The following is an 11659-nucleotide window of genomic DNA, read 5'->3' as shown; positions in this document are numbered from 1 at the left end:
CTGGGCAACAGAGTGAGACTCCAACTCAAAAAAAAAAAAAAATAGCTATGCTAACCTGATTCACTGTAGTAAACAGTCTACTATCTATATGTACCTATTTATCTATATGTATTCCATGGCATCATGTTATAAACCTCAAATATACACATTAAAATTTATTTTTTATTTTTTATTTTTTTTAATTAATCAGTATTTTTATTATAGTTTTGTGGGGTAAAAATTTATTTTTAAACGCACAGATAAATAAAATGTGTTTTGTAACAAGCTCTAGGGCCAGGCGTAGTGGCTCACTCCTATAATCCCAGCACTTTGGGAGGTTGAGGTGAGAGGATTGCCTGAGCCCACAGGTTCAAGATCAGCCTGGGCAACTTGACAAGACCTCATCTCTACAATAAATTAAAAAAAATTAGCTGGGCATCATGGCACGTGACTGAAGTTCCAGCTACTTGGAAGGCTGAGGTGGAAGGATTGCCTAAGCCCAGCAGGTTGAGGCTGCAGTGGCCGTAAGTGTGCCACTGCACTCCAGCCTGGGCGACAGAGTGAGACTCCGACTCAGGGAAAAAAAAACCTCTAGAGTAAGTAGCCCATCAATGCTTTCCATTAAGGTCTATGACTGACTGGATGCAAGATGTACAAAAAGAAATATTTTAATAGACTTGGGATACCTGTTACAACATTTGAATAAGTATAGAAAAAGAAGTCATCTGATTGGAAAGAATGAAGGAGATTTAAACACAGTTTTCTAAGAGAAGAAAACAGAAATGAAAAAAGAATTCATAAAGACTAAACTTTTCAAAAGAATGCCAGAAAATTGACTAAAACTGGGTCAAAGTATATGATTTGATGCCAACTCAGTGATAGATCTGGACAAATAGCCTGAACAGTCAGTGGTGGGAAGATCTGTCCTTCACAGAAATAAAAGACTCCTTCAGCCCAAAATGCAGCAGTCATCCCTCCTTTCTTTCCGTTCAGGTTGTCCTTGGGTCCCAACGTCATGACTCCTGATGCCAAACACTTTTGATCAGTCATCTGCTGGAGAGGACAGACAAGCCATGGAAAACCACACCACTGTCGTCGAGTTTGTCCTCCTGGGGCTCTCAGATGCCTGTGAGCTGCAGATGCTCATCTTCCTGGGGCTCCTCCTGACCTACCTCCTCACACTGCTGGGGAACCTCCTCATCGTGCTCATCACCCTCGCGGACAGGCGCCTCCACATCCCCCTGTACTACTTCCTCCGCAACTTTGCTGGTCCTGGAGATCTGGTTCACCTCGGTCATCTTCCCCAAGATGCTGACCAACATCCTCACGGGATGCAAGACCATCTCCATAGCAGGTTGTTTTCTCCAGTTTTTCCTCTATTTCTTCCTGGGCACCACAGAGTTCTTCCTACTGGCAGTCATGTCCTTTGACAGGTACGTGGCCATATGTAACCCCTTGCGCTATGCCACCATCATGAGCAAAAGGGTCTGTGTCCAGCTAGTGCTCTGTGCGTGGATGACAGGTTTCCTTCTCATCATTGTTCCAAGTCTCATCACATTTCAGCAGCCATTCTGTGGTCCCAATGTCATTAACCATTTCTTCTGTGACAACTTTCCACTCCTGGAGCTCATATGCAGACACATCTCTGATAGAGTTTCTGGGTTTGGTTATAGCCAGCTTCAGCCTACTGGGCACTCTGTCCGTGACGGCCACCTGCTATGGCCACATCCTCCACACCATCCTGCACATCCGCTCCACCAGGGAGAGGCAGAAAGCCTTCTCCACCTGCTCCTCCCACATCGTTGTCGTGTCTCTCTTCTATGGCAGCTGCATCTTCATGTACATCCGGTCGGGGAGGGGTGGCCAGGAAGAGGACAGGAACAAGATGGTGGCGTTGCTCAACACTGTGGTGACCCCGATGCTCAACCCCTTCATCTATACCCTGAGGAACAGACAGGTGAAGCAGGTGTTTAGGGAGCAGCTGAGCAAGCTCCTCTCATAAAGCTGTGGAACCAAGAGGCTGAAGCTAGTATTCATAGATCAGTTAAGAGAATAGAGGCCTCTTAAAGAAATAGCCCTTCCAGTTCAGAGAAAGCTCTAATGGTGTGCTTTTGCATTCTATGTTTCTGTGGTGTCAGTCACTACACAATTCATCATAAACTCAGAATCACTTTGACTCCCAAGTTATTATTATACATTATCGGGTTTGAATACTTCTGTTCATGCCATCTTGTCTGCCTGACTTCCCAACATAATACAAGTTCCTTTTTTTTTTTTTTTTGAGTTGGAATCTCACTCTGTTGCCCAGACTGGAGTGCAGTGGCCGCTCCCAGCCACTGCAGCCTCGACCTGCTGGGCTCCGGCAATCCTTCCACCTCAGCCTTCCAAGTAGCTGGAACTACAGGCATGTGCTACCACACCCAGCTAATTTTTTATTTATTATAGAGATGAGGGCTCGCCAAGTTACCCAAGCGGGTCTCGAACCTGCGGGCTCAGGCAATCCACTCACCTCAGCCTCCCAAACGCGGGATTACAGGCTGAGCCACCGAGCTTGGCTAAAATACAAATTCTTTGAGGGCAGGGACTAGCTCTGTAACTCACTGTAAGCCTCAAGCATCAATCCACTGTCACAAACAATCTAATGAACACCTGCAGACTTATTGCTTTTCGTCTGTTTCTCCATCATTCTCAGAGGAGAGAACAGTTCTCTATTGGTACTGTCCTCATCTAACACTTACAGTCTAGTTACAAAAATATATCAACAAGGGTTCAAAAATGACCTTAGCTAATTACTTATTATTTTGCATGTAAGCTATTTATACTTTTTTAGGTTTGTTTTTTTTTTGAGTTGGAGTCTCACTCTGTCGCCCAGACTGGAGTGCAGTGGCCGCTCCCGGCCACCGCAGCCTCGACCTGCTGGGCTCCGGCGATCCTTCCGCCTCAGCCTTCCAAGTAGCCAGAATTACAGGTGCGCGCTACCACACCCAGCTAATTTTTTTATTTTATTGTAGAGATGAGGTTGCGCCTGCCTAGGCGGGTCTCGAACCTGCGGGCTCAGACAATCCACTCACCTCAGCCTCCCAAAGGCACGGGATTACAGGCTGAGCCACTGAGCCCGGTTACTTTTTTAGTATTAAAATTCATAGAAATTCCTCATTCCTACTGATAAAGGCACTTTCATCTACTGGTTGTATTATCTCTCTGAGCTCCAGTTTTCTCATCTGTAAAATGAGGATGACTATGGTCATTTTAAAAGATTGTAATAAAAGTCATTGACATATTTATGCAAAATGTCTTAAATAGTGTCTGCCATATAAAAAGTCCTGGATAAATATCAATTATTTTCCCCAAAACCTCATTCTACTTTCCCATTCCTTTTTTATTTTATGCCAGTTTTAGTGAAAGCATTTTTGAAGATTTTATATTCAAAATGTTATTTTAAATATTAATGGTAAATACGGTGATTAACCCGGGGGGGTGGGATTGACAGTTGAGGGAAACTGCCAGGGGAGGGGGGCACACCTCATCGACAAGGATACCTGCATAATGAACATTTGTATACCTAACCCTGAATTGTACCCCACATCTTTAAAATAAAATAAAAAAACAATGATTAACCTATTGCAATTTATTACTAAGATTTTCACAATTGATAAGGATAATGATAAAGTCATATGTGTAAATGAACAAATATTGAATAAGCAACCAAATTAATTAACATATTCCTTACAATGTAATTGTTACAAAAATGTCATATTCAAGGAAATGTACTATGTGGTCTGGTAGATAATAATCAATGCTTTTGAAGAATTTGAAATCTAATAAGCTTGAACTCAAGGTTTATAAACAAGAAAGTTCAGGGCCGGGTGCGGTGGTATATGCCTGTAACCCTAGCATTTTGGGAGGCTGAGGCAAGAGGGTTGTCTGAACCCAGGTTTCGAGACCAGCCTGGGCACCTTGGTGAGACCTCATCTTTACAATAAATCAAAAAATTAGCTGGGTGTAGTGGTGCGTGCTTGTAGTTCCAGCTACTTGGAAGGCTGAGGCGGAAGGATCACCTGAGCCCAGCAGTTCGAGGCTGTGGTGGCCGTGAGCGTGCCACTGCACTCCAGTCTGGGCGACAGAGTGAGACTCCTACTCAAAAAAAGAATGAAAGAAAGTTCAAAGATCCCCATGTGATCCAGCAGTCCCACTATTGGGTATATATCCAAAGAAAATGATATCAGTATGTTGAAAGATACCTGCACTCCCATGTTTACTGCATGCAGCACTATTCACAATAGCCAAGATAATTTGAAATCAACCTAAATGTGCATCAGTGAGTGAATGAATTAAGAAAATGTGGTATATAAACACAGTGAAATACTACTCAACCATTAAAAAAGGAAATCCTGTCATTTATGACAATATGGATAAATTAGGTTTTTTTGGTTTGTTTTTTTTGAGTCAGAGTCTCACTCTGTTGCCCAGGCTGGAGTGCAGTGGCACACAGCTCACAGCCACCACAACCTCAACCTGCTGGGCTCAGGTGATCCTTCCTCTTCAGCCTTCCAAGTTGCTGAACTACAGGTGTGTGCCACCATGCCCGGCTAATTTTTCTTGATTTATTGTAGAGATGGGGGGGGGTCTCACCAAGTTGCTCAGTCTGGTCTCGAACCCCTGGACTCAGGCAATCCTCTCACCTCAGCCTCCCAAAGTGCTGGAATTACAGGCTTGAGCCACCGTGCCCGGCCTGGATAAATTAGTTAATGAATCTTCACCTAATTAAGTGAAATAAACCAGGCAGAGAAAGACAAATACAACATGGTCTCACTCATGTGGAATTTGAAAAGGTTGTTCTCAACAGAAGTCGAGTAGGATGGCAGTGACCAGAAGCTGAGTGGTTGGTGGGAAGGGGGAGATGTTGATCAAAAGACACAAAATTTTAGTTAGATAGGAGGAATAAGTTCAGTGATCTATTATGCAACTTGGTGACTATAGTTGATAATATATTGTACTCTTGAAAAGTACTAGGAGAGTGGATATAAAGCATTCTCTCAATAAGAATGATAATTATGGGAAGCTCACATAGCAAGGAACAGATGTCCCTGGTCATCAGTTAGTGAGGACCTGAGGCCTATCATAGCCACATGGGTGAGCTTGGGAGCAAACCCTTCCTAAGGTGAGCCTTGAGATGACTATAGTCCCAGAACACCCGTTTGGACGTCATGCACATGTTAATTAGCTAGATTTAGTCATTCCACAATGTATATACACTGCAAAATATCATGCTATACACAGTAAATGCATAACATGTTATGTCAACTGTTAAAAATTAATAATAAATACATAGAAAATTTTAAAGAGGCCTTCATCGGTAGAGAGCTCAAGACCAAAAGTTAGAGGAGGTGTGATACCTGTAATCAATCCAGGTATTGGATGTCCCACCAAGAAACTTCAAAAATAAGGGCTAGAATCCAGAAGAGAACTGTGTTAGATATCTATTTCTATGTATCAAACTACCCCTAAACTTAGCCCCTTGAAACAACAAGTATGTATTACATCACACTTTCTGAGTTAAGAATCCGGGCATGACTTAGCTGGATGCCTCTGGATCGGGGTCTCTTATAAGGTTGTAAAAACGGGTGTTCTGGGACTACAGTCATCTCAAGGCTCACCTTAGGAAGGATCTGCTCCCAAGCTCACCCATGTGGCTACGATAGGCCTCAGGTCTTCACTAACCGATGACCAGGGACATCTGTTCCTTGCTATGTGAGCTTCTCCATAAGGCAGCTCACAGCATGGCACCTAAGAACTGTTTGGTGACCAAAGAAAGTGGGATTACAAAGTAGTTTTAGCTTAAATGAACGAAGGACCATGAGAGGGACCATGAGAGGGGTCTGCTGTTTAATTAAGCCACCCAGTCATAGTATTTTGTTAAAGCAGCCCAAGCAGACTAAGACGTTCATCCTTCAGGTTGGGTCAGGATCTCCTACGAGCTCTCCTTCAAAACACTAGTCACAGTCGGAATTAATTATGGTCCTCTTACCACAATGACACCAATGGAGAGTGACCTTTATGGGGATAGACGACTGTGTCAGTTTCATTTACCACTCATAGTCACCCTCAGTGTATATAGTCCAATGCCTAGGACACAGGAGATGCTCAATAAACATGTGTTGAAAGATTGATTGATTGATTGATCAAAGGTTCTTTATACTCCAACCCATCCTTCAAGTCTCAGTTTAATGTAACTTCATCAGAAACATCTTCCTTCGTAGCTATGAACTAAATGTTTGTGTCCCCCTAAATTCATATATTGAAGTCCTAATCGTTAATGTGATAGTATTTGAAGATGGAGAAGTAATTAGGTTTAGAATATCTCATGAAGGTAGAGCCCCCATGATGGGATTAGTGCCCTTATAAGAAGAGAAAGACCAGAGCCCTCTCTCTTCACCATGTGAAGATACAGCAAAGTGACCAACTGCAAACCAGGAAGCAGGCATTCACGAGACACCAAATTGGTTGGCACCTTAATCTTGGGACTTCACAGCCTTCCAGAACTGTGAGACATACATATCTGCTGTTTAATTAAGCCACCCAGTCGTGGTATTTTGTTATAGCAGCCTAAGCAGACTAAGACACTCATCCTTCAGGTGGGGTCAGGATCTCCTATGAGCTCTCCACGAATCACTAGTCACAGTGTTAATTAATTATCTGGGTGATTGTTTTTGAATGTCTGCCTTCCCCACAAAACTCTGCCTCTAGAGCAGTACCTTATCAAACACCAAGCACTCAACAGAAGTATTGTGAATGTTTTAACAAGTGTGTTTCTTTGTTACAACTAAACTTCATTAAGCCAGGCGCAGTGGCTTATACCTATAATCCCAGCACTTTGGAAGACTGAGGACAGAGGATTGGCTGAGTCCGGGGGTTCAAGACCAGCCTGGACAACTTGGTGAGACCTCTTCTCTACAATAAAATCACAAAAAAATTAGCCAGAGCCCAGCAGGTCGAGGATGAGGTGGCCAGGAGTGTGTCACTGCACTCCAGTCTGAGCGACAGACTGAGACTCAAACTCAAATAAAAAAATTTGTTATAAGTTTCTGTAGGCCGGGCACGGTGGCTCACACCTATAATCCCAGCACTTTGGGAGGCCAAAGTGAGAGGATTACCTGAGCCCACGGGTTCGAGACCAGCCTGGGCAACTTGGTGAGATCTCATCTCTACAATAAATCAAAAAATTAACCAGGCGTGGTAGCGCATGCCTATAGTTCCAGCTACTTGGAAGGCTGAGGTAAAAGGATCACCTGAGCCCAGCAAGTCGAGGCTGTTGTGGCCATGAGCATGCCACTGCACTCCAGCCCAGGCGACAGAGTGAGACTCCAACTCAAAAAAAAAGTTTCTGTGCTTTTTGTTCAGGACAGAGTAAACTTCCAATCCCAAAGCTGAAGAAAGTAAGAGGCAAGAGACCAATCTGGCTCCCTGTTATCACTAATGGTAATGAATCTCCAGGGAAGCGCAGCTTTATCCAGCAAAATAAGAAACTGGATCTCTAGATGAGTTTGCATGTGAGCTGTGTGCATTTGTGTATCTCTGAGTTTCATGGGGACCAAACAGAATCCCATATAGCCCCAGCAGGGCCTGATGCCAGCTCCACAGAGATAAGTAGTCTGCTATGAATAGTTTACCCAGAATCCCCCAAGAACCCCATGGGCCTGGAAGGGCATGTACCATTAGCCAGAAGCCCCTTCAGCCCAACTGAAAGTTATATGAATCTGAATCAACTGATGTCTGTCTATCCTTTAATACAGAAGAGATATAAGAAGAATCAATTAGGTTTCTACATCCATTTCCCCAGGAAAATGGTCCAGCAATGGTACTATGTGCCAGGAGCAAAAGTTGCCTCCTAAGAAATTTGTGAACCCAGAAGGTCTGGGAAATATTCAGCTCATTTCTAGATCCAGGTATGTGTTGGTGACAACAGACTTGGGGAGCATTGTTTAGGAAGATTGGTTGTTGAAAAACATGGAGGGGTTTTTTTGTTTGTTTGTTTTTTGAGTTGGAGTCTCACTCTGTCACCCAGACTGGAGTGCAGTGGCCGCTCCCGGCCACCACAGCCTCAACCTGCTGGGCTCCGGCGATCCTTCCTCCTCAGCCTTCCAATAACTGGAACTACAGGCACGCGCTACCACGCCCGGCTAATTTTTTGATTTATTGTGAGATGAGGTCTCGCCAAGTTGCCTAGGCAGGTCTCGAACCCGTAGGCTCAGACAATCCACTCACCTCAGCCTCCCAAAGTGCGGGATTACAGGCTGAGCCACCAAGCCCGGCTACCATGGAGGTTTTGATATGTGCAATACCAACAGGACAGGACCTGCCCATGCCCATGACCTTCAGACCATGTTACAACCCTGAAGCTTCCTGAACTTTGAAAGTCTGGTTAGTCCCCCAAGAAGCATAGTCCTCAGGCAACATTGTGACTGAGGAGCTTCTTGTGAAAACCAGGACTCTCCATCGTCAGAACGGCTTGGGAAGACAAGCACCTTGCTGGTGACCTGTTGGTGCAATTTTTCACAATAGCCTATATATGGAAACAACCTAAATGCCCATTGATGGGTAAATGAACAAAAAAAATGTGGTGTGTTTATGTATATATAGAATGAAATATTATTCAGCCTTAAAAAAGGAAGACATCTGGTCATTATCCACAACACTGAGGGACATTATGCTAAGTAAAATAAGCCATAGAGAAAGATAAATATTGTATGATCTCACTTACAGGTGGAAAATTAAGGGGAAAAAAAAGAGCTCAAATACACAAAAATATAAAATGAAACCTTCGTTACCATGGAGGGCAGAAGGGATAGGGAGGTGTAGGTCAAAGGATAGGATGAAAAATTCTTAAGATCTAATGTACAACATAAGGACTAAAGTTAACAGAATTATAAATTAGTCAGTCATGGTGGCCCATGTCTGTAGTTCCAACTCCTTAGAAGTCTGAGGCAGAGCAATCACTTGAGATTGGTGGCCATGAGTGTGCCACCACACTCTGGCTTGGGTGACAGAAAGAGATTCCTACTCAAAAAAAAGAAAAGAAAAAAGGTTAACAGATTTGTATTGTACTAAGTATTTTTGTTAAATAAGTAGCAAATAACCAGCAGCTCTTGTCAAAAAATTAATTATGTGAGATGATAGCTATGTTAATCTGCTTCTGTATGTAATCATTCTACTATCTATACGTATCTCTATGTATCACATGGCATTGTGTTATAAACTTCAAATATACACAATAAGATTTATTTTTAAACACATAAATAAAATGTGTTTAGAAACAAGCTGTAGAGTAAGTAACCCATCAGTGCTTTCAATAAAGGCTGTGACTGGCTGGATGCAAGATTTGCAAAGCGAAATATTTTAATGGACTTGGGAGACCCCTTACAACATTTAAATGAGTATGGGAAAATGAGTCATCTGATTAGAGATAATGAAAGAGATTTAAACACAGTTTTCTAGCAGAAAAAAAATGGAAATGAACAAAGAATTCATAAACACTAAATTTTCAAAAGAATTCCAGAAAGTTGGCTAAAATTGGGTCAAAATATATGACTTGATGCCAACTCAGTGACGGATCTGGACAAACAGCCTGAGTAGTCAGTAGTGGGAAGATCTGTCCTTCACAGAAATAAAAGACTCCGGCCCAAAATGCAGCACTCATTCCTCCTTTCTTTCCGTTCCAGGTTGTTCTTGGGTCTCAACGTCATGACTCCTGATGCCAAACACTTTTGATCAGTCATCTGCTGGAGAGGACAGACAAGCCATGGAAAACCACACCACTGTCGTCGAGTTTGTCCTCCTGGGGCTCTCAGATGCCTGTGAGCTGCAGATGCTCATCTTCCTGGGGCTCCTCCTGACCTACCTCCTCACACTGCTGGGGAACCTCCTCATCGTGCTCATCACCCTCGCAGAAGACGCCTCCACACCCCCATATACTACTTCCTCCGCAACTTTGCTGTCCTGGAGATCTGGTTCACCTCGGTCATCTTCCCCAAGATGCTGACCAACATCCTCACGGGATGCAAGACCATCTCCCTCCCAGGCTGTCTCCTACAAAGTTTCCTCTATTTCTTCCTGGGCACCACAGAGTTCTTCCTACTGGCAGTCATGTCCTTTGACAGGTACATGACCATATGTAACCCCTTGCGCTATGCCACCATCATGAGCAAAAGGGTCTGTGTCCAGTTAGTGCTCTGTGCGTGCATGACAGGTTTCCTTCTCATTGTTGTTCCAAGTCTCATCACATTTCAGCAGCCATTCTGTGGTCCCAATGTCATTATCCATTTCTTCTGTGACAACTTTCCACTCCTAGAGCTCATATGCGCAGACACAACTCTGATAGAGCTTCTGGGTTTGGTTATAGCCAGCTTCAGCCTACTGGGCACTCTGTCCGTGACGGTCACCTGCTATGGCCACATCCTCCACACCATCCTGCACATCCGCTCCACCAGGGAGAGGCAGAAAGCCTTCTCCACCTGCTCCTCCCACATCGTTGTCGTGTCTCTCGCCTATGGCAGCTACATCTTTATGTATATGCGGTCAGGCAAGGGTGGCCAGGGGGAGGACAGGTACAAAGTGGTGGCATTGCTCAATACTGTAGCGACTCCGATGCTCAATCCTTTTGTCTACACGCTGAGGAACAAACAGGTGTAGCAGGTGTTTAGGAAGCACATGAGCAAGCTCCTCTCATAAAGATGAGCCAGACCTGAGAGAAAAAATCGTCTTCTTGCCTTAGCCTCTGCAAATGATGTTCCTGTTCTGATATTCATGGACTATCCCTGCATAGACATTTTTTGGTCACATGTGCTAATCTACGATGGTTTCTTACTTATATCATTATTAGTTCATTCACTCTTGTTCAGAGAGCACAGACTGAATGGACCTCTACTATGGGTGGTATGTCTTGATTTTTCTGGCTGTAGCCTGTATCTGAGTAACCTATATCTAATAATAATAATAAACTTAGCATTTCTTCTGTGCTAGAGCTTTTCAAAATTGATTTTAAAAACATCCTTAACAAGAATGTATTTATAATATACTTCAGAAATATTAATTATATGAAAAATTTAAAAGGAAGAATAACCAAGAAGTGTGGAACAAACACTTGAGTAACTAACAAGTAAAACAACGGAACTTTATAGAAAGCCTGGAAGGACACCACGTTACATATAAAAATATAATAGGTGATAAAAGTGGACTTTCTAATAAGTAAAGAAGGTCAATTCAATAAATGATGTCAACCCTATTGGCTAACCACAATCCTTCCAAAAAGATTGGACTAGTATTTGTTTGGCTATTTGGGGAAATGGAGGAAGAGGGAAATTAACGCAGAAGACCAATTTAAAAGTGGTACATGCCTTAAATATTTACTTGAAAGTAAAACCTATAATGATATATTCAGCTGGGCACACCTGTATATATACACCTGTAATCCCAGCACTTTGGGAGGCAGAGGCGAGAGGATCACCTGATCCCACGTGTTTGAGACCACCCTGGGCAACATGGCAAGACCTCATCTCTAAAATAAATTAAAAAATTAGCTGAACATGGTGATGCTTGCCTGTAGTGTCAACAACTTGGAAAACTGAGGTGGAAGGATCAGCTGAGCCCAGCAGGTGGAGGCTATAATGGTCATGAGTAAGAC

General features: G+C 43.2%; 2 protein-coding genes across 2 annotated transcripts; both read left to right on the top strand.

Annotated features, from left to right (window-relative positions):
* The first annotated feature begins 1052 nt into the window (after positions 1 to 1052).
* LOC103267698 (olfactory receptor 49-like) lies at positions 1053 to 1981 on the top strand. The gene is given in 3 exon segments (XM_008065286.1): positions 1053 to 1247; positions 1249 to 1613; positions 1615 to 1981. Coding segments are annotated over 3 exon segments (927 nt in total).
* Positions 1982 to 9778: 7797 nt separating this feature from the next.
* Positions 9779 to 10707, top strand: LOC103267697 (olfactory receptor 49-like). Its single transcript, XM_008065285.1, is given in 2 exon segments — positions 9779 to 9923; positions 9926 to 10707. Coding segments are annotated over 2 exon segments (927 nt in total).
* The last annotated feature ends 952 nt before the right edge of the window (positions 10708 to 11659 follow it).

The sequence above is a fragment of the Carlito syrichta genome, unplaced genomic scaffold (genome assembly GCF_000164805.1).
Source record: "Carlito syrichta isolate Samal-C Ts95f unplaced genomic scaffold, Tarsius_syrichta-2.0.1 Scaffold308201, whole genome shotgun sequence".
Lineage (NCBI taxonomy): Eukaryota > Metazoa > Chordata > Mammalia > Primates > Tarsiidae > Carlito > Carlito syrichta.
Note: the sequence above shows the minus strand (reverse complement) of the source record. Positions and strands in the feature narration are given on the sequence as shown.